This window comes from Macaca mulatta, chromosome 5 (genome assembly GCF_049350105.2).
Source record: "Macaca mulatta isolate MMU2019108-1 chromosome 5, T2T-MMU8v2.0, whole genome shotgun sequence".
Classification (NCBI taxonomy): domain Eukaryota; kingdom Metazoa; phylum Chordata; class Mammalia; order Primates; family Cercopithecidae; genus Macaca; species Macaca mulatta.
The window spans coordinates 68,005,787-68,030,315 of NC_133410.1; the positions used below are offsets into that span (position 1 = coordinate 68,005,787).

The following is a 24,529-nucleotide window of genomic DNA, read 5'->3' on the forward strand; positions in this document are numbered from 1 at the left end:
AAACCACATAATAATTTGATATTCCCTCTTTCTCTACAGGCTCAGAGCCAAATCTGCATGGCTTGCTTAATCTTAGGACAACAGATTTTCAATTCTAGTAAAGCCATCACACATCTGGCTTTTAAAAGTTTTTGTTTGTTTGTTTGTTTGTTTTTTCTTATTTTTCCAAATTTTGCCAGCAGATTAATTTTTAATGTTGGCATGTATAACAGATATTTTAACAGTTAGATGTATTCGTTTACATTTCATGTTCATGATATCTTGGTGTTTAATGGTTCACCATGAGATCAGTATGAACCACAACAGCCTTTGTATTTAAAATGTTGTATTAGTCCCTCTCGTACTTCTATAACAACTGAGACTGGGTAATTTACAAAAGAAAGAGGCTTAATTGACTCATTGTTCTGCAAGTTTTACAGGAAGCCTAATGGCTTCTGTTTGGCCTCTGGGGGTCCTTAGAAAACTTACCATCATGGTAGACCGCGAAGGAGAAGTCGGCACTTCAGATGACCATAGCAGCAAGAGAGACAGAGCAGGGAGGTACTATAGACTTTTGAACAACCAGATCTTGTGAGATCTCTGTCACAGAAACAGTACCAAAAGTATGATGGTTCACCATTCATGAAGGATGCACCCCCATCATCCAATCGCCTCCCACCAGGCCCTACCTCCAACATTGGGGATTAAAATTGAACATGAGATTTGAATGGGGACACAGATCCAAACCATATCAAATGTCTATTAAAATTAATACATTTCCTGACATAATTATTCCTTTATTTTTATCTTTTCTGTACTCTCACTAACCATTAGCAATGTCATGCTTAGTGCCGTGTTAAATATTTTTAATAATAACTACTGTTAATGATGAGTTTGGTGCATTTTTACCCAACCTGCCTAGACTTCATCTGTAAGTGATAGCGTTTTCCCTCATATTTCAACAAATATATCACTTCATTCAGGCAGACTATGACCCTCTTTTCATTCCCCACAATTGGGTATTCCTTTTACTTATTCTCTTAAACACCTCTTATAACACCTATCAAACATGTCTTTTTCACTCTTACACATAACCCTGAATAGCACATGCCTAGCACATAGCACTCAATAAACTTTGGAATTTTTTTTTCAGTTATTGTGACATGTTTTCACTTGACTATTGGTTATTTTCCAGGACACCTCTCTTTTACTCTGTATTTCAGCCAAGTGTACATATGCACATGGAAACCTACCACATGTTTTGTTTTCTAGGATTTGGAAGTAAATTATCTTATACAAATAAGTTTTAGCCTAGCAGGCATTGCTTAAAAACCAAAGTATTAGTATGAGATACTAAAGATGTTCCACGAAATTAGAATAACTGATTGCCTAAAAAAAGTTGTGTAAATTACCCACATTGTGAAGTAAGATTTACAAAACTTTTCTTAGCGCGTTTGAAATTGTTACCTCTTTCTGTAAGTTTTATAGAATTAGGGTTATAGAGTAAACACATATCAAAGGATTCAGAGTGTCAAATTGAAACATACATACATATATACACATATACACTGTATGTTACAGTATAAGGTAAAATCTTCATAAGTTAATGTTTACAAAATATATTTGATGTAGTCCCATTGATGAAATCTTAAAACTATTATATGTATATTTTGAAGATATAAAAACTGATCATTACAACTAGTCCTCACACACAGAAAATCTTTCATTTATTTTTTAAACACTACTGATCAGTTAGTCCACGCTTACAAAGTGTTCTTAACATATTATTGAAAGTTCAAGGATCTCTTATAAAGAAATTTTTTTTAAAGACATAACTTAATCGGTAACATACCAAACAGACACCCTACTTACCACATCCCCACACTGTACTGTGTTGAGTAATGCAAAATCAATCAGCTTGGGTTGCCATAACCACAAGCTGGGTGGCTTGAGCAGCAGAAATTTATTTCTGACAGTTCTGGAGGCTAGAAAGTCCAAGATCAAGAAGCCAGTCATTCATTTATTGGTGTGGGCTCTCTTCCTGGCTTGCAGACAGCTGCTTTCTCACTGTGTCCTCACCTGGCCATTCTTCAGTGATACAGGTAGAGAGACAAAGAGAGAGACTGATTGATTGATTGACTGATTTAGGGATCATCCTCTTCTTATAAGGCACAAGGGCCCACTCTCATGATCTAATCTGATTATAATTACCTCTCTAAGGACCCATCTTCAAATGCCACCAAGTTGGGGGATACAGCTTTAACATTTGTATTTGGGGAAGACACAAATGTTTTGTCTAGTCCGTGACAAATATTCTTTCTTTATTATCAATGTGATATGTTTCATGCTGTAAAATATAAGTCAATCAGGTAGGCTTATGTTGTAAAAATGTTTTAACAAAAGAGAAACAATAAACTTGAGGTTCTATAGCTTACTTGCATGTGTTTTCATTAGCCTTTTTTATTTTTAATTTTAAATCAGTCATTTCATATTATTTGAATGAATAAATTGAAATTATTTCATAGAAGAAATTATTTTTCTAATATTGTGATATTATGCTACAAACTTACAAAAGAATTTATATATCCTGCATCCCTCTGAAGCTCACAAAGACAAAGAAAATTAACGTTTTGGATATTTTATATCTGAGGAGGGAAAAATTATCATAGGTCAAATATTAGCCTCATAAAAGTTTGTGCTGATTTTTACTAAAAAGATAAGTCTTATTTCTTATTTTTAGTAAGGTAGTCTCTTCAAGTATTAATTTCTAATAAAGTAAACATTCTGAATTTATTTATAAGAATTCTAGTGTTAATTTTAGACATGTCCTTAGTGTGAGTCTGGAGTGGATGACATTGGAAAACACTATTCTCAGATATTTGAGAAACAGTATTAGTGGAAGAGGTAAAGGAACAATTAAAAAGAAGAAATACAAAAACAAAAAAATCCTTCAATGGCATATGGTTCTCCGAGGTTTATTTTTGTCTAAAAAAATGAATTATTATCATTTTGGAAATAGTTTCATGATGCATTTTACAGAGTATAGTATTGGAATCAGGGGCCAAAATTCTAGTCTTGAGTGTCCATGTGACCTTAGGCAGTTTATTTCATTTCTTTCTTGATTTAATAAAGTTCTAAAATTCCTTTCTTAATTCATATTTTTATTGTATATTTATAAAACCTTATTTTGCATTCTGACTTAAATGTTAGTATGACCTCTCAATGGGAAAACAAAGGGGGATGGGAGGAATTACCTGTACTTGAGCATCATATACAAGTCTAGCATGTTTGTGGATTATGTCAGGCATATGTCAGTGGCCTCAACAGTTATTTTCAGTTCTACAGTGATTGTGAGACATCAGTTTTGGATTGAAGTGGACAGATACCAAGGCAGCTAAAACCCAGTGACCATTGCCAAATCAATCATAGTGACCATCCTAATGTTTTAAAAGAGCTATTCAGTGCTTAGTTTCTGCTGCCAGCAATTATACTCACACAGATACACATTCTGATTAAACCCTTTCAGAAATTCCATAAGACTGTTGCTATTTTATGATAAGGAAATGTCAAAGGTCATATAGAAACACTGTAAACTTATTAACATTGAATTCAAGTCTATGTGACCTCTAAGTTCACAACCAAAAGAGAAGATATTGTGTGGTTACATGGACTGGAAGAGCTAGGAACAGGCACATGAGAATATAGTAATTAAGAAAAACTAGTGAATTAAAGTCTTGCTAATAGAAGTGTGTATCCGCCGGGTGCAGTGTCTCACGCTTGTAATCCCAGCACTTTGGGAGGCAGAGGTGGGCTGATCACCTGAAGTCAGGAGTTCGAGACCAGCCTGACCAAAATGAAGAAACCCTGTCTCTACTTAAAAAAAAAAAAAAAAAAAAAATTAGCCAGGCGTAGCGCCACATGCCTGTAATCCCAGCTACTCGGGAGGCTGAGGCAGGAGAATCGCTTGAACTCGGGAGGCAGAGGTTGCAGTTAGTGGAGATCGCACCATTACACTCCAGACTGGGCAACGAGAGCAAAACTCCCTCTCGAAAAAATAAAAAAGAAGTATGTGTCATCTGAAATTGCACAGGATAGGCTTGAAATGTCTTCCACTATGGATAGAATATTTGTGAGAAGGCTTAGCTGTGTTACCAGGTCCATCTGTACTGAACTCTCAGATTCTTCACTTAGTGATTCTTCACTTAGTATTTTTAAGAATTTGGACATATTGTCTAGCATTGTACCTATAAAATAGAAATTTACTACTCACTTCATATGATGGTTATGCTAATGAAATGATCTGAATCTGTGTAGAATTTTACTCACTGTCTGGCACTAGTGAACATGCTAAATAAATGTCAGTTTGCTTTATTAATGTGGCTACTGGTATTATTATCGCTTTGTCAGAGGGTTGCAAAAGTGGGAATGTTCTGATAAATGGTGGCAGATTAGTAATCATAAAATAACAATGGAAAAGGAATATCCTTTACAATATGATCTAATTTGGGTTAAGATATAACTGTAAAGTTTAAGTTCTCATCTTACAAAATCAGGACACTGTTTTCTAACCATCCCTATAATCAGCCTTTTAGAGTTATTGTTTTCCTGGCTTCCTTTTTCTTCCCTCTCTGGCATCTGCAAAAATCCAAGACCCATTTGGGTTTTGAAATTGATATCCCCAAATAGTTAGGACATGAGTATAGACTCTGGGAGTGATTGAATATTTCTGTAGTAATAATTGTTTTAAACAGGTCAAATAGTTAACTACATGTGGATAAATAATATATAATACAATGAAATATATTCGAGAGTTTACCTGGTTGAAGCTTTTAGAAATAAGGTATGTTATTAAAGGACAGTCTTTGCCAAGTTATTTTGAGCATGAATTTTCTATTCTGTAAGTAAAGAAGTATGTCTCTAAATGTTGACATCTGAAATTGTTTAATTTAAGACCCAGTAGGACACTTGCCACTGAAAATTAGGGGCAAATCGATGACTGCTTTTACCAAATGAACTTCATTAGCCAGTTGGTTTTGCTAATTTACAGATTTTGAATTCAAAAGAGGAACATTTTATAGATTTGCACTGAACATTTGCAAAATGGCTTGATTCATTTTAATTCTCAGCATATAGTTTGAAGAAAAGTAGTTTAGAGCAACTGTATGCCCAATGTGTCCTCTATACTTCCTGTACTATACTTATATTCATAGATACAGATACACTACTCCAAGAAGACTTTCTCACAATCAGGGATAGTTGTTGTTGTTGTTGTTTTTCTAACATTTCTTTTTTTTTTTTTTTAAGTAAAATTACAGAGTGAAAACCTTTATCTATATCTAGCTATGTATGTGTAAAACAAAACAAAACAAAACAAAACAAAAAAACTGCATTGTTATTGTTTTGATTAAATTATACACAACCTGGACAATGATTATCTAACTTAACTGGGGATTAAGTTTTCTTTTGTTATAATTGTTATTTGATTTTAAAGGAAAAAAAATGTAATCATGAATGCCTTTTATACTACATGTAATGGTTTTATTCTTTATTCCAAAATAGCACATAGTTAATTTTCCTTTTTTATTTTATGAAAGGGAATGTAATTTTGTCAAATACATAGGATTTTCTTCTGAGTTAATGAACTAAGATATAATGCCCAATAGCACAAGGAGAGATATTCATGACTGAAAACATTATTTCTATCTTAGCAATCAAGGCCAAGACCTTGCACATCCTTTTATAATAAATGTGTTGGTTGCTTTTGTCCCTAAATGGAAGTTTTATTGCATTAACCACAACATATTCACTTAATGATTCATAGCTAGACTTATTTTATGACCATACAGGCATGAATTAATCAAAGCAGATCTCACTACTTGAGTCTAAAATAATGTATACTTCAAATGAAATACACAGGACATTAAGCTTTTCTTTCAATTGCAGAATAAATCATACAGCTTATATTTAAACTGTGCACCCTACCTATCAAGGCAGTAAACATTCATGTTAACACAAAGATTATTCACGAAAGCACATGCACTAAGGAAGAACTAAAGGCTGATATAAGGTCACTTCCTGAGTATTTAGTTCATATTTTCCATCATATTAATATGAAACATAGTAAAAAAGCCTAAAGGTCATGACATTGAATCAACTTGTAAACAAAAATTATGTTTGCCTATGCTGAGTAAAAATTATAAGTGGGGAACTTGGAGTGGTATCTATTAATTTAGATAAAATAATATATGTTGTATTATCAGTAAGCAAATGCTAATATTTTTGTCATGGTTTCAAGTGAGACAGTATTCATCCACAGATTTTCCTTTTTGAACAAATTCCCATGGCTAAATCACTCTCAAAAACATAGTTTTCTGGCTTTTCTCTAAACCTACAAAATAATTACAAATGGTAATTTTGCTTGAGAAGATGGAAAAGAGGTATAAATTCGGGCTTGCCAATTAACCCATGAAAATATGTTGAAAAATTTGCAAGACACGGTGCTACATTTAGGTGCTGTAAAAACTTACGCGAGAGTGCATTTTCTCAATATTTTGTGAACAAAGCATCCCTTGACATTTTTGGCTTTACACTTTCACTAGTTGAAGGCATGGTAAAATAAGGTGCTAGAAGCGTTATCACTTAAACTTTAAAAGTCATTTAATTTAATTCAATTTTCTGCTTTTCGAAAGTACAAATTCACAAGAAACTGGATTTATTAAACTCATTTGACAGTGGATGCTTCTTGTTTTCTTGAAGAATTTAAATGCTCACGCCTGTAATCCTAGCACTTTGGGAGGCCGAGGTGGGCGGAACACGAGGTCAGGAGATCCAGACCATCCTGGCTAACACGGTGAAACCCTGTCTGTACTAAAAATACATAAAAATTAGCCGGGCGTGGTGGCGGGCGCCTGTAGTCCCAGCTACTCTGGAGGCTGAGGCAGGAGAATGGCGTGAACCCGGGAGGCGGACCTTGCAGTGAGCCAAGATCGCGCCACTGCACTCCAGCCTGGGCAACAGAGCGAGACTCTATCTCAAGAACAAACAAACAAACAAACAAACAAAAACATACGAAACAAAACAAAACAAAAAACTATTGAAAAGTAGCATTCGTTCGTAAGATCAAAATGACACAATAAAACAAGCATTGATAGTATGTTTGTGTCAAGATGAACTTTCATTCAGATAGATACCTTTTATTTGTCTATGAAGTAGAAGAAATAAAGGTTTAAGAGTAGAGAAGGCATAATGCTTAATTCAAACATAGCTTATTCTAACTTTTCCTAGTCTTTTAGTGTGTTCTTTCCAAGTCTGTTCATTTTGACAGCAGAAATACTTCTTTCCAATTCTCAAATCTTATCTAATTAAAATTTTTGATGAAGTGGGAAATATGTAACCAAATACTTAAAATGTTTTGCACATAGACAAGTTTACATTTTTATATATACCCTTATACACACTATTATTGAAGTACTGTTTCTGAACTAATTCACATTTATTTGTTTGGGATAGAAGAACTGCTTAGCATCTTAAGTAAAATAAAAATGTAAATGTATCTAAAACAACTTAGTACTGTAGAGGAATCAATGATTAAGGGGAAATCAATTCTGCTTTGAAAGATACCTGAGTTATATTATTTATGATAAATATTTATATTATACAAATTGTTCCTAGAAACCTTTGAAGAATTTCTGAAATCGTGTGGCATTTATTTCAGTGGAGGTTCAATTAGATAAACAAAAAGTCATATTGTGATTTATGAGAGTCTATAGTCAAAAAGCCATGTGTAAGTTCATTCTAGGCCAAAATGAGCTTCATGTTTAGCTACTATATGTCAAGCACATCCTCATTGTCGAGATGGAGACATACAACATCACATCACTGCAGAATGTCTTCCCATACTTTTCTGTACCCTTGGCATTCAGACTTGTAAAACTGACTTCGTTCAGCTTAACTATTTCATCTTAGGAGGCCAAATTATTTGTCCGTGAATAGTTTAGAAATGCATAACAATCAAATAAATGTACTTCACTTGAGCATGACAAACTTTCTGTCCTAGATTATTTGGTGAATTTGTTCTATCTATATATATATTTTTCAACATGTTTTAAAATTTTCTAACTTTGCTGGTAATGAAGTATAGAAGTTATCATTTTAAAAATAAAACAGGAAGTGATATCTGGTACATAATACGTTTTACCAAATTTAAAAGTATTTTGCCATTTTTGAAATGCTAAATGAGGTAATAATCTCTCTGAATTATGGGAAGGAAATTAGTATTAGAATTAATCATTGATACTATGTGATAAAACCCTTCTATAAAAGATATAGACTTAGCAATATAAAAAGTGAAAGTAATATAATCCTAATCAATTTCTAATACTTTACACAACTTTATTTTATTTATAATTTTATGTATATGTACAAACACTACAATTTATATTATATATATACACATTACAATATATGAATATATCTGTTACTGATGGTCCACAATTTGGTTAAAAATATATATATTTAATACACATATATTTAATATATATTAATTTAATATATTTATTATATTTATATATTTATATAAATAATACATAATATATAAATGTAATACATAAATATTGACATATTTAAATATATATTTAATTTATATATATGTATCACACACATGAATGCTGTAATTGTCTTGAATGACTTTTTAAAATATCTATGTTAATATTAAACACCATTAAACAATTAGTGCATTTCTAAATATATGACAGATAATGTATAAGTGATTGCCACACAACTCAGTTATTTAATGGCACAATGGCAATAAAAATGTCTTAATTATATTTGTATATTCCATACAAATATACAAAGTACAAATTACAGTTCATGGCAGGAATTCTGATTTATTACATATTGTAGATGAATGAATATGTACCAAATTTATTTTATGTTTCATTTATAAATATTATATCATCTTTGAATTTCTGCCAATATTTGGTGAGCATAAATTAAAATTACATGATAGAGAGAGATTTAATATATTTATCAATAGTATTCCTGTCCTTTTCTTATGCAATATTCTAATGTTAGTATTAGCCTTATTGTTTTCAATTATTTAAACTTATATTCTAGTTAGCCAGTTAGCGCTAGATTCTCAAGTAAGATGTTTCTTGTTGCCATTTGATATTACTCAAGAGATGTTGCCGAATTTTAGAGCTCCTACTTTAAATTTATTTTAATTGTATCAATGTTTTAATACAATACCGGTTTTCATACTGAGAAGACATTTTAAAAAAATAATTTAAAATTGTCTTTTAGATTCAGGGGTTACATGCACAGGTTTGTTACATGGGTATATTACGTGATGGTGAGATTTGGGATACCATGATCCCATCACTCAGGTAGTGAATATAGTACCCAACAGTTAGTTTTTCATCCCTGACTCAATTTCCTTCCTCCTTCTCCCCTCTAGTAGTGCCTAGGGTCTGTTGTTGCCATCTTTATGTTCATGAGTACACAAAGTTTAGCTCCCACTTTTAAGTGAGAATATGTGGTATTTGGTTTTCTGTTCTTGCATTAGTTCACTTAAGATAATAGCTTCCAGTTGCATCCATGTTGCTGCAAAGGACATGATTTTGTTCTTTTTTATGGTTGTGTAGTATTCCATGGTATATTTGTATATCTTCTTTATCCAGTCCACCATTGATGGGAAACTAGGCTGATTCATGCCTTTGCTATTTAATACCGCACCTTGGCTATTGATTAGTACTGCACTGATCATATGAGCTCATACATTATTTTGTCAGAACGACTTATTTTCTTTTGGATATACCCAGTAATAGAATTACTAGGTCAAGTAGTAGTTCTGTTTTCAGTTATTTGAGAAATCTCCAAACTGCTTTCCATAGTGCTGAACTAATTACATTCCAACCAACAGTGTATAAGCGTTCCCTTTTCTCCACAGCCTCACCATCATCTGTTGTTTTCTGACTTTTAAATAATCTCCATTATGACTATTGTGAGATGGTGCCTCATTGTGGTTTTGATTTGCATCTCTCTGATGATTGGTGAGGTAAAATATATTTTTTTCATGTTTATTGACTGTATCTTTTCTTTTGAGAAGTGTTTATCCTTGTATTTTGCCTGCTTTTTAATGGGGTTATTATTATTATGTTTTTGCTTATTTAATTGTTTAAGTTCCTTAGGGAGTCTGGATATTACATCTTTGTCAGATGCCTAGTTTGCAATTTTTTTTTTTGCATTCTGCAGGTTGTCTGTTTACTCTGTTAATAGTTTTTCTTGCTGTGCAGAAGCTCTTTAGTTTACTTAGATCTTGCTTTTTATTTTTGTTTTTGTTACAATTGCTTGTAAAGACTTAGTCATACATTCTTTTTTTCAAGGTCAGTGTCTAGAAAGGTGTTTCCTAAGGTTTTCTTCAAGGATTTTTATAGTTTCAGACGTGAAATTTAAGTCTTTAATTCATCTTGAGTTAATTTTTGTACATAGTAAAATGTAGGGGTCTAGTTTCATTCTTCTGCATATAGCTAGCCAGCTATCCCAGCACCATTTATTGAATGGGAAGTTTTTCCCCTATTTCATATTTTTGTTGACTTTGTAAAAGATCAGAAGGCTGTAGATGTGCAGTTTTATTTCTGGATTCTCTGTTATGTTCCATTCATTTATGAGTCTGTTTTTGTACCAGTAACCTGCTGTTTCTCTTACTGGAACCTTATACTGTATTTTGAAGTTGGGTAATCTAATGCCTCTTGCTTTGTTCCTTTTGGTTCAAGATTACTTCTGCTATTTGGGTTCATTTTGTTTCCATATGAATTTTGTAATAGTTTTGTCTAATCTGTACATTGGTTTGGGCAGCATGGCATTTTAATGATATTGATTCCTCCGATCCATAAGTGTGGAAGGTTTTTCCATTTGTTTGTGTCATCTATGATTTCTTTCAGTAGTGTTTTGTAGTTATTGCATATGTCTTTCACCTCCTTGGTTCAACGTATTCCTAGGTATTTTATTCTTTTCATGACTATTGTGAATGGGGCTTTCTTGATTTGGCGCTGAGCTTGAATATTACGGGTATATAGAAATGCTACTGATTTTTATACATTGATTTTGCATCCTGACGGTTTACTGATGTCATTTATCAGATCCAGGAGCCTTTTGGTGAAGTTTCTAGGGTTTTCAAAGTACAGAATCACATTGTCAGTGAAGAGAAGTAGTTTGACTTCTTTTCCTATTTGGATGCCTTTTATTTGTTTCTCTTGCCTAATTGCTCTGGCTACACTTCCAATGTGTTAAATACGAAGATAAAATGCTGTCACTGTTAAATTTTGGTGTAATAATATTTGTATGATTTAAAATATTATGTTTTGAGTTTTAATTTCCTTGTAGCATTTTGTGTTATGCTGTTTTTCTTAGTAAACACATATTTTAAACCCACACTAAACTATCTTCTGAGTACCTTATTTTGAAAAATGTATTAAATAAATATAATTCACTTAGCTTAGCTTATATCCTCTGATAATTCACATATGATAGAACTATGAAAATAAATCTTGTTCTTAGTGATTTTCTGTGTTTCTCAATAAAACACTTAGATAAGGCCAGCAATGCTTTTGAAAGTTAATTATATCTTGAACACTGCAAACAACGCTAGCCTGTGCATTTTTAACTCAATTTCCTTTATATGTATAGTATGCATATACACACACACACATATGGCTGTTTATTTTAATTCTAATGGAGAGAAGTATAGTATTTTAAAGTATTAAAACATTAATTATTATATGTATTAATATTTTTTAAAAATTTTCTGGGTGGGCCGTATTTCTGGAGTATTGACTTTGAATTATGAAGTGAATATACTTAGTTATCCCAAGGTTAATAGGTCTTTAAGGGTAAAATATATTGGAGACATTAAAAGTAATTTAATTTAAAATATTATGAAAAATCAATACAATTTTCCAGTTTAATTTTTTTTGGTAATTTTGAGGACCTTTAAACAATTTCTCATAAGATTGTACAGCAAATTTCTAAATAGGTGCTAAATAGATGGCTCAAAGGCTTAAAGGATAAGTAGGGAAAGAACATGTATTCCTGCAGATTAGCATATATACTATGGAAATGGTTGCATTTAAAAAATGAGCCTTCAAGCATGGTTAGAAATAATTATTAAACATGATTTTCTGTCCCCCAGGAGGTTGCCACAATAGTCTCATAAAACATGTCAACACGGGGTGCATTATTTTGTCTTCTACTCTTTGCTCAACTTAAATGACTGGCACAGTGTTTTCTAAATGATATTTAGGTAATGTATAGTCATCGTATGAAACAACTTTGCTTCGGAAACTTCATTTGTGTTTCATAAACCATATTGGGTTGGTATTTAAATAAATTTTACTACTTATCTAGATAATTATTTCTTAAATATTGTCATGATTAAAATGTAAAATGTCAATTTTGCCTCCATCATTGTTTGTTTATTATTATTATTTTTTATTCCACCCATGAAATACACTGTAGCTTCATGGGTGTGAAGAACATTTTTTTTTCCTCACACAGTCTAAACATGTTTTGTCACAGTTCTTGACAGAACGTGTGCACTCAAAAATCAAATTATATCTTCAGTGTCTTCCAAATGCTTTCAGATTACATTCAAATCTCTTATTGTGGACTACAAGCTTTTTCAAAAAGAAAGAAAAGAAGATTATACATGTATTTATTTACATGTCTTGTCTTTTGGCCCAGAATGCTTTTCCTGCAGTGTTCAGAGGCAGAGAAGAAGAGTTTCTCAAATACAGGAAATAAGTAGACTGGTATGGATGGAGACAATGAGTATGGTGGGAGACTGCCTTTAAAGAGTTTTTAAATATTACTTGGAAACTTGTAGACTATCCTATCATTTTCTACTGAAAATATCTGGAGTTTCCTAAAAGGGGACATGTCAAATATTGCTGAGAAGTGAGTATGGCAAGAAAGTAACTGCAATCTTAACAAAAGTGGTTTTCATTGAGAGGTGCCAATGGAGTGGAGTGAGTCATCCTGTGATTTAGAATGAGAAATGACAGATGTATGTATGGACAATAATTTAAGAAATCATATCCTGAAAGTGGAACAAAACTGGGAAAATTGGTATCATGTGAGGTTGATAGTTTTGTTGTTTGTTTTGTTCTGCTTTGTTTTTGAGCATCTCAAAAGAATTGTAGCTACTCGGAAGCTTCATCTCAAAGAGCAGAGTGGGAGTTCCTAATTCAAATACAGATATTTTCATTTGATATGAACACGGATACATTTTATTTTATTTTGATAGAAATAAATGTAGAGAAGATGGGTATCATGACATATAGGTTTGGAGATTTGGTGGTAGGAGAATGAGTAAGTTTCTTTCTGACAACTTTTATTTTCTCAAGACAAATGACTACATCAGCAGATAGTAACAGAAACAGAGCTCATAAGGAGTTTGAAGTAAGAGGAGACGTTACGAGAAAATCCTGTTGATGCTGGAAATGAAGTTAACTAAGGGAATAACATAACTTTGTCTAGAAGGGTTCTATGACCCCTTGGAATTTAGGGTCACGATTTGAAGGTGATAAATAATTACAGTTTATGATATTTTTCTTGGATAATATTGAACCACACATTTTTTTTCTCTCTCTAAAAATCTATTTGCATTACTTCAACCACCTCAAATTAAATAATGCCTTAGATATTACTCATTATCTTCTCCAACACATTTCATGTCCTGTTCTCTGAGAAAATGGCACCAGTATTTTCTGTGAAGTTTAAGTCAAATGCCTTACAGTCACTCTTACAATTTTCCGCTAAGTCATCTAACCCATTAAATACATCATGAAATCTAGTTGATTTTACCCCATTCTCATTTATTGAATTCGCCCTGTTTTATTGATCAATACTGGAACCACTCTGGTTAAGTGATATTGTCTCTTTCTGGACCAATGCAATAGAAACAAAAGAGCTATTTGCCTCTGTTCTTGCTTTTTTTACCCAGGCTGCTGTGTAATGATCTCATAAACACTACTTTGATCTCATTATTCCCTGGCTTAATAACTTTGCAGTTACTCTGAATATATACAATTTTCATTTGTCAGTTAAACCTTAATAAAGCTGGGGTGAGGGGAATTTTCCAATAACCTCCCTTTGCCTATAAAATAAAGTACCAAATATCTAATAAAGTATATAAGGTTTTTGTGTCCTGGTGCCCTCTGTCCTGTATAAACTTGACTCTTCCACTTTATTCCGACTATCTTCCTGATCAATTCTTTAGTATCTTCCATTTCCCTATTTGTTCTCCACCAGATGTAGTCCTTTGCAAGGATTTCTCCCTTTAAGGTACTGATACACTCTAACTCAAATTAAATAATTTTCATAATCATTCAAATATAAGCAGAAACTCAGCTTCCTGAGGGAAGTCTCTATAAATAATCCAGATTAAATTGGGTATCTATGTTTACTGCTATAGCTCTTTTTCCTTTTCCTAGTGTAGTAATATTTATAATATTTATGGAATACTTTTAAGATTCATAAAGGCAAGGCCATGTCTATCTCATTTACCTCTGAAGCCAGTCCAAGTAGAGTTACTGGCCCACTATACCTGTCGAAAACATCTTATTGAACTGAACAGAAAGATACATTTATCTACTTTTTACTTTGATTTTTATTACTTTATATTTCCAAAGCTCCCTTGGGGGTTTGAACAGCAGTGTTATATGTGATATAATATAAAGTGCTTACGTTAAGAGACATTCATTAAAAAGAAGAGAAATGACTTTTGTTTCATGAATGGTAAATGAATTCCAAATACTTAGAACATATGAATTGACACTTCATGTCTTTGAAGCAAATAGTGTTTAAAGTGAGAATGGTTTTACTAAAAGGATAAAAGAAGAAAAATTGAATAACTTAGCTAAGTACGGTATAGGCTGCTACAGCAATCCTATTATAAGAAAAATAATATTTTAAATCTTCTCCTAATCATTTACTACAAGAATGTCCCTAATACTATCAAAAAGCTCTTCTTATCTTTCAAATACCTTCACATTCTCTCAGAATTTATAAGAGCATTAAGGCTTTACTATCACTATAATTAGATCTACTGAAAAGAGTATCTTCTCAATTTTGCCAGTTTCTGATTATTCATGGTGATGGCAGAGCCTTAGCATGGATTACTAAAACATGAAATCATTTATAGCATATGAAAGTTGGTCCCAATTCATTATATCTATCAGAAATTTCTACTGAAATACAAGTTCACCTTTGAGCTTCAGCAAATGTATACGCTACTTCAGTATATGTAGTGAGCTTTGAAAACAGAAAAACATAGTTGATTAACTTTATGTAAAGTAAGCTACACAAAGCATTCAGACCATCAGTTTGGTAGTCTTCAAGTGACCCATACTGAGCAATTAGCATATTAAAGTTTGGCTTTTTAGCCATTGAGAAATAAGAATAATATGAACATGTAGAAAATCCACAGAATAAAAAGATTTACTGCACATTTACCTGATGATAAGCTTAGAAATGCTCACAGAAATATCAGAAAACACTTTCTTTATGCGATTTTAAATAGTTCAGTTATAACATTTATGCCACTCCATTCATTCATTCACACATTTCATAGAACTCTTTGAATGCTTTTTGTGGTCAAACACTGGAAAAAGTAAGTGCAAAAGTGAATAAGACATAATGTTTGTGCTTAAGAAATCATTATAATTTGTATAGTAAATAAGCCTGTCTGATATTAGAATGGATAAATGTTGAATCAGTAGGTGTCTCAAAGAAAAGTTCTAAAAAGAAGTAAATGTAAAAAAAAAAAGTCAAAAATTTGACTCCCCTGAAATCAAAATAATATAGTTGATATATCAGGTCATCTATGCATTTTCCCCAATCTAACAGAATTTATGAGGCATTTAGCACATACTAATTAATTTATTATTCAATAACATAATGTTGCGTGCCTACTTTGTATCACACCATTTTAGCAGTACCTGGAATAATATTTACTTCTTCAACATAGTTGTAGTAATGATAGAGTCAGTGAAAATCATACACAAAACACTGTTTTAAATACATATAAGTATTTGCCTTTTATCAATATAATTCCTTATAAGCTCCTGTAGCATAAAAATCATTACAAGTATGTACATTCCATAAATGTTTAAGTACTTTAAATAAATGTTTGATTATTTGAATGAATGGCCTGGTATTTATTATCCAGAAGCTTATGAAAAATTCTTGAAATTGATGCAAAGATTGTGTTATCTGTAATCTACGTATGCTAGTCAAAATAATGACATTATTCACAAAACAAACACTGCATCTGTTCCAGGCAAAAGCTTAGTCTCTTATTTCTTTTGACAGTGTGCAGACCTGGGTTCTTCAAAGCCTCACCTCACATCCAGAGCTGCGGCAAATGTCCACCTCACAGTTATACCCATGAGGAAGCTTCAACCTCTTGTGTCTGTGAAAAGGATTATTTCAGGAGAGAGTCTGATCCACCCACAATGGCATGCACAAGTAAGGAAACCCATGGATATTTAGTGATGCTAACTTTCACCAGTTTTGAGGAAACAGCACGATGGAGCCTGTTATATTCTAGCAACATTTCCCCCTAAAACAGGCATAATGTTTAATCTTCTCTATACAGTTTTCATCAATTTTCAATCTCCTTGAATAAGAACTGAAAAGTTTGATTCTCTTTTATCACTCATTGTTAGAAGCATCCATTTTCCCTAACTTCAAATTCAACAGCTGAGACACAGATATAGAATTTTTTCTTTCATTTTGTGGCTTATTTCAGTGTTCATGCTAGCTAAACATAACAACATAACTTTGATAATCTACTTCCCAGTTTACATTAAAATTTCTTCTTCCTTCATCCTTCCCTCCTTCTTCTTCTTCTTTTTCCTCTTCTCCTCCTCCTTCTCCTCCTTCTCCTCCTCCTCCTTCTTCTCCTTCTCCTCCTCCTCCTCCTCCTCCTCCTCCTCCTCCTCCTCCTCCTCCTCCTCCTCCTTCTCCTTCTCCTTCTCCTTCTCCTTCTCCTTCTCCTTCTCCTTCTCCTTCTTCTTCTTCTTCTTCTTCTTCTTCTTCTTCTTCTTCTTCTTCTTCTTCTTCTTCTCCTTCCTCCTTCCTCCTTCCTCTTCTTCCTCTGCCAGTTTTCTCATCACAAAATTATGTAGCTAATGGAGCCTTCACCAACTTGTTCTAAACTGCCCCAATAAGTCACTGAGAAAGTAATTTATGAAAGAACACAGGAAATATTTCAAAGCATAGAGAACTGGGAGTGGCAAATCAGATTTAGATCAGAGTCATATATACACCAATTTTTTTTGCTAGGGTTCTCAAGCAATGGTCATGTTTCTTGTCAGTGAGTGTCCTTAACTATTATTTAATATATTTGGTGATCTTAAGTAGAGTAGATGAATAGTAAACATTTAATTCCAACATTTGCAGTAGATGTAGCCACATCTTTCAACATTTTTTGTTTTCTATATATTTGGTTTTCCATATATTTCTGAGAATATAACACATTTACGCATTTACTTGCTTGATGACAGTACTTTCAGTTTTTCCACAAGCAAAGTCTCTGTAGGGAATCAAGCAAAAACAGAAAATTAAAGAGAAGGAGAGTGAATCCCTCCCTCCTCATATCGTTTAATTTCCATGAACTGCCTGGATTTACTATTTTAGGTTCCAGGAAGTTGTAGCTGCTTTCAAAGGTGTTCACAAAAGTTTGAAATGTTAGTATCCATCTCTAAATTTAAAGAAGCAGTGCAGATTTTTTATGTTATCAAATAATCACAAATTGAAATTTTATCTGAATTTCGTGGTGTCTAAATTTCATAATGTCATTGAAACACATTTTTGGATTTCCTTAAATCATTGCTAGTAATTAGCTTTACATTCTGAAGACCATTCTTTTTATCCTAAGGTTGATGATTTTACAGGTTAGATGATTACTAGTGAAAAGTAATTTCCTCTTCAAATGAATAAATACCATTTTTATATATGTGCTTTTGTAAGGATACATATGAATGGAGAAGATATAAGCTATGATTGAATGTGATGCATTTTGGTTGCAGTGGAGATTTAAATAATTATTTTGCTTATGAGAGCAAATGAATGCCCAAATAAGGAAAATGTTGTCTAGACAACAGAGTGGTAAATTAAAGAGAAAAACCATGTTTTGAATTGTCTTTCAAATTTTATTAATTTTCTAATTAGTATTTTATTTAAGTGGCCTACCCTTGATCTTTCCATTTTTTAGCATAAATGTGAACCTCCCTTTCTGTAAATTTGTTAGGTTTGGAAATGGGGTGGGGTATGAGGGGGGAAACTGCTTTGGTGGCAAGGACTGCTTAGCACTCTTTTAGGACCAAAGCCCACAGTCAGGCTTCATATTTCTCAGTTTCCGGGTGTGTGAATTTCTAATACTGTGTTGTCAAATGAGCACTAATTTGTATTCATTTCTAAAAAAAAAAAAAAAAAAAAGGACTCATGTACAAGATCTTTATAATACATAGTCTATGAGTGTGTGTGTATGTTTTTAGTTGCATTCATAATACCACAATTACTGCATACGATTTCCTTATCACTTGATAGATGTTCAGATGAAGATCTTGAGCTTCAGTTTGCCTTTGGCTCTTTGGAATTGAATTTATATCTCCAACTTCAATTTTTTTAAGTAGAATATACAAAGTTTTAAAATCTATACAATAACATTTTATAAGCCTACAGAAAAAAATCAAACGAAAGTAAAGCCAAAAATTCTGATGAATCTGCTTAAATTAAGGGTTCGTCTCAGTTCTACTTTGGTTCACACATCATATCTATGATTAGGGCAGTGGAATGTTATCACATGTTTTTTGTAGGTGCATGTTAGTTTGAGCTTCCACTATTTACCTCTACTTTAGGGTCTCACTTGAGTTTGAGTTTCCTTTCGACTTTAAAGTTGTTTGTGCCCCCATCCTAGCTGTTAGTAGAAGAGTCAGAAGAAAAGGAGGATTCAGCTGCTGATTCATTTTTATAGATTTAGAGGAAACGTGTTAAATGCAAGGATTTTTCAGTTGATAGAAATTTAAAAAAAAAAACACACACAGAAGTTAGACATTGTTCTAACTTCGAGATATTTCTCAGAGGTTAATCCTGTAATTTTTTATCTTAAATTTCATTTTGTGTATAACTTTGTACTATTAAATAAGCTAAAGTGTGTAGTAAACAAGAACACGTGTATTTCCAGAAATACCATTTAACCCAGCAATCCCCTTACTGGGTATATACCCAAAGGATTATAAATCATTCTACTATAAAGACACATGCACAAGTATGTGTATTGCAGCACTGTTTACAATAGTAAAGCAAAGCAAATACAATCCAAATGCCCATCAATGATAGACTGGATATTTCCATCTTAAGAAATTATTTCAACTTAAAGGGTACTGTTTTATATTAAAGTATATGAGATGACAGGTATGACAAAATTCATAGGATTCAACCTTAAATATGGTCAAGGTAGGGTTTTTTTTTTTTTTTTTTTTTTTTTTTTTTTTTTTTTTTTTTTTCCCCAAAGATGTCAAGTTTTTAGTTAAGGAGTTCTTTCATTTCAATGACATTTTGGCCTGGTGCGGTGGCTCACGCCTGTAATCCCTGCACTGTGGGAGGCCCAGGCAGGTGGATCACTTGAGGCCAGGAGTTAGAGACCAGCCTGGCCAACATGGTGAAATCCCATCTCTATTAAAAATGCAAAAATTAACCAGGCATGGTGGGGTGCCCCTGTAATCCCAGCTACTCAGGAGGCTGAGGCAGGAGAGTCATTTGAACCCAGGAGGTGGAGGTTGCAATGAGCCAAGATCACTCCACTGCATTTCAGCTTGGGTGACAGAGAGAGACTCTGCCTCTAAATAAATAAATAATTAATTAAATGACATTCTATCCAGCTAAATCTTAAATACCAGTTAGCTTTGTATCACTTTTAAAACAATCCCTCAAAAGTCATGACTTAATAAATGTTAGTTAAAAATGGTTAATTTTGATATTTAGAACAGACAATGCATATTAGGATAACAGATCATCCTAAGTAGCTTAATTTATGCTTATGAACCATTCAACTACCACCATACTCCATTTTTTTCTCTGTATAAGGAGAGGTGTCTAAATTGCCTCTGGAACAAACATAAATGTATTTTCTCTTTGAGATTATCCAATAATATAACATTAACAGCTGATTGAAGTTTTAACTAAATATCTAAACATTGACTATAGTGTTAGAAATTACCTAATTAATTTTTGATCTCTCTATTATGCTAATCAAGTTCAGGAATAATTAAAATAATATACAAATAAGATATGTTTACCCTTAATATATGAAATTTGTAAAGCAATTCTGATCATGGATTTCATTACTCATATTTTAGTGGAAATATTCCATCTTATTGAAATAAGAGGATTCTGAACATAAAATATATTTTAAAAGCTACACCCAGTTTCCATTAAGCTATATACAAAAAATAAAGTGTACAAGAAATACTTCATGAAGTTAGGAAAGTTTCACTCCTAATATCTGTTAGTAGCTAACGTGCTATGAGTCTATGAAAATATTTGTGTTAAATGTATTTCTTTTCTAATTTTGGTAGGTTATTGGAAGTTGAAATTTGTTCTATTGATCCTTCAAAACCTGAACACTTTTATTCATCCTATTGTAGTCCTTTTGAGGGTTATTTTTAAAATAAATTTTATATTTTCAATTAAGTAAAATAACTTGCAGAACTGTAATACAAAAACAACATCAAAGTAAAATATGTTTCATTGCAAATTATAATTTTGAACATTTACTTAAATTCTAATGCCTTTTTGATATACAGTAGGGGGTTTCAAATTCTGTTGGTGATTTAGCAAGTAGATATGCAATCTATTTTGAAGCAAGCTAAGGTTTTGTTTTTTTTTTTCCTTACAAAATTTGTAGTCAGGAGCTACGCTGAAAATTCTGTATTTTCCTATGCTTATTTCTAAGTAGATACTTCGTGTTTACTTTGTAGGTTGCAAAGGTTAGCATCAATGAGGAAACATTCAGTTCAATACCCAAGAAACTCACCAGTTTTTAAATATATAATTTTATCTAATAGTAGTTGTGCATACATCATTTTACTCCATAATTGATTACATATACATGAAGCAACACATTCTTCTTTTACTGAACTACCGTTATAACAATGCCAAAATAAGTCATTTCCATAGGGAATAAAACCCACTATTGTTCCTACAAAATTGTGAAAACAAAACTACAAATTACGACTTAAAGGATTTATTGCAAATCTATTTTTTCCTTCAGACCAGGAATTGGTGTGGTAAATAATGCCTAATTAATATCATCTTAAAATATGTTTTTCTTACTTTACTTTGCAAACCAGGACCCCCCTCCGCTCCTCGGAATGCCATCTCAAATATTAATGAAACTAGTGTCTTTCTGGAATGGATTCCGCCTGCTGACACTGGTGGAAGGAAAGATGTGTCATATTATATTGCATGCAAGAAGTGCAACTCCCATGCAGGTGTGTGTGAGGAGTGTGGCGGTCATGTCAGGTACCTTCCCCGGCAAAGCGGCCTGAAAAACACCTCTGTCATGATGGTGGATCTACTCGCTCACACAAACTATACCTTTGAGATTGAGGCAGTGAATGGAGTGTCCGACTTGAGTCCAGGAGCCCGGCAGTATGTGTCTGTAAATGTAACCACAAATCAAGCAGGTAAGTGCCATGCCCAACCAAGTTGTGTATGTTAGGCTTAGTTCTGTCAATTATTTCCATAGCTGAGGGCCAAGTTGACTGAAATCTGTATGAGAACTTTCCATTAACCGGAAGGTCAGGACTTAAAGTATAACACATCAAAAATGCTTTTGCAGTTTTAAACAAATAAAAGCTAAAGATTTGTTAGAAATCCCATTTACAGAAAAAAAATAAAAACATTTTTAAATTGAATTTTTTCATTAGAAATACATTTCTGTATCAAATCCATTTGAAGCAAAATTTATCTCATATAATTTCATAGCAGTCATTTTTATAGCTCAAATCTATTTTTTTGTTTCCTTGAATTTTTAAAAACTCATTAATTTAGCATCTGATCAGGCAGGTTTTATTTGCTTGTTTATTTGCTTGCTTGGCAACACAGATGAATTTTCCTTGCAGATCATAAATCTTTTCATATTATTTCAACTATTGTAGCAAAAATGCCTGCAATGAAATTTTCTTTGCTAAATTCATTTATCAAAATTAGAATAACTATGAACTATTACGCAACCACCTGAAAACACTTCTATATTCCATATGGAAATTTTGGAATGAGTAGGAAGTAATTATTAGGGAGTAGGGAATACAGTCCTGTTTGAGCTACTGATTTCCCTATATTTTACCCTCAAATGTTCACTTTTAAGCAAATTAACGTGGAAGACTTCTTTCCTAGCAAGATAAAAACCAAAGATAAACTACAGCTAATTTAATAATTCAACCCACCTTGTGGCAAGAGTCCTTTTAAACCTAAGAGTAATTTGTAGCATGTTTTGTCCATCAACGGGTATCTGGGAGGGGAAGAAAAAGGCATTAAAAGCCAAAATTTGTGCCTTTCCTTTATCAATTGGCTGCAACTCTCAGTCCAAAGTGTAGTAACCTCGTCATCTCCTTAGAACTTCAGGTGGGCTTTGGTCAGTGAGCACATCCTTGCCACCAGTACTCACAAAGAAATAGGACATGTTTGTCTGAATGAAATCAGGCTGACTTTATATAATATTAGTATAAGTTTGTAGGTCGTGGAATGCTAACCTTAATGAGGGAATGCTGTTGGTTACAAAGTCTCAGCAAAAATAATTAATTTGAATTGTTGGATACCTCAAGTAAATCAAATGGTTATATTCTAAAACTAAGAAAATGCATGCAGCTGAGTTCATAGTTGCTACTGATTAATAAAGCTGAGGGAAACATTCAAAATTAGCCCGGATTGTGTGATGCATGTGATTAATGTAATAGGAATTATTCTATACTCTGCATGTTCTTAGCCACATTGAATACTTGTCTACAGCGTTTTTTTTTTTCATTAGAAAATATAACGCACACATATAAGCCACTTTCCCCAGTGAATCGTTTATATTTTTTACCATTTACTACCTAACCTAAGGTGAAACTAATAGAAGTGCTAAAGAGCTGGACAGGAATAGTGAAAATCAATTTTTCCCTCAGCATAGGCTCAGCTGCAGGCAATGCTAGCATGTGTTGACTTTTCATCACCGTATCTAGACATCAGGAGTGTTCAGTAAATGCAAACTCTCTTCCCATTTTAGAAAAAATATTGGCTTGAAACCTTTGACTTTAGCTTTCTTATGCAACATCTTTCAACTTTACTTGATTCTATGTACGAATCTTCCACCAACATATTGTAAGCATATTGAACAATCACTAAGAGTTGTGTCCCTTCAGAAGAATGTTTTCCCGCTTGTATACCCTTAACTTCCTTGAAAGGTATTCTTTTGATAAACTAGATAGAGGAAATAACTGTTGATTTTTAAATGATGTACTCAACAAATATTTGCTATAGTTGTCTTCAACTTGCTGGACTCTTCAGCCTCCAAAGTATATTATTTGAAACTTCAATACCTTAAATACCAAAAAAGATCAATTTTTATCCAGGTGTTCAATTCATAGGTGTCTTGTAAAACACATTTTTATATTCAGAGCAGACAATTTTCTTGACTTTTGGTTGCTATTCATTCGTGTTCTCACAGTATACTCTAACATTATGAAAACCTACCCAAAACATCAAAATAAGATTCTTCTCAGTATCAGCATTCTAGAACCACTAAGTCTCACTTTATACAAAAATTATGAAAACTTCTAATTGTAACCACCCAATGGGTTCTTCTTGCCCACTCCCCAGAGAGAGTCAGTTGATCAAGACAGGTAAATTGCAACAGAAAAAGAGTTTAATACATGTAGAGCCAGCTAAGCAGGAAACCAGAGTTTTATTATTACTCATATCAGCTCCCCCAAAAGTCAGAAGCTAGAGTTTTTTAAAGATATTTTGGTGGGCAGGGGTCTAGGGAATGGGGAATGCTGATTTGTTGGGTCAGGGATGAAATCAGAAGAAGCTGAATCTGTCCTCCTGCAGATTCAGTTCCTGGGTGATGGCTACAAGACCAAATGAGCCAGTTTAAGTTTTCTGTATGATGCCAACTGATCCATCAGAATGCTACAAGGTCTGAAAAAATATCTTGAACACCAATCAAAGGTCTTAAAATAGCAATGTTAGCCATGGGAGCCACTGGGGAGGTTAGGAATCCTGTGGATTCTGACTGCATGACACCTGAGCCATACTTTTTAATTTTGTGGCTAATTTGTTAGTTTTTCAAAGGTTATCTGGTCCCTAAGCAAGGAGAGGATTTGTTTCAGAGAGGAGTTATTATCACTTTTGTTTAAAAGCTAAATCATAAACTAAATTCCCCCCAAAGTTATTTTGGTCTATCCCCAGGAATGAAAGAGGGCAGCCTGGAGGTTAAAGGAAA

General features: G+C 33.0%; 1 protein-coding gene across 2 annotated transcripts in view; it reads left to right on the forward strand.

Moving 5' to 3' along the window:
• Positions 1-24,529, forward strand: part of EPHA5 (EPH receptor A5) — a 353,853-nt gene that overhangs the window by 159,144 nt on the left and 170,180 nt on the right. For both annotated transcript variants that reach the window (XM_001109851.5, XM_028848550.2), the window contains exons 4-5: positions 16,348-16,503; positions 21,393-21,728. In XM_001109851.5, the coding sequence (XP_001109851.5) occupies positions 16,348-16,503; positions 21,393-21,728 (492 nt within the window). The remainder of the gene's footprint in view (positions 1-16,347; positions 16,504-21,392; positions 21,729-24,529) is intronic.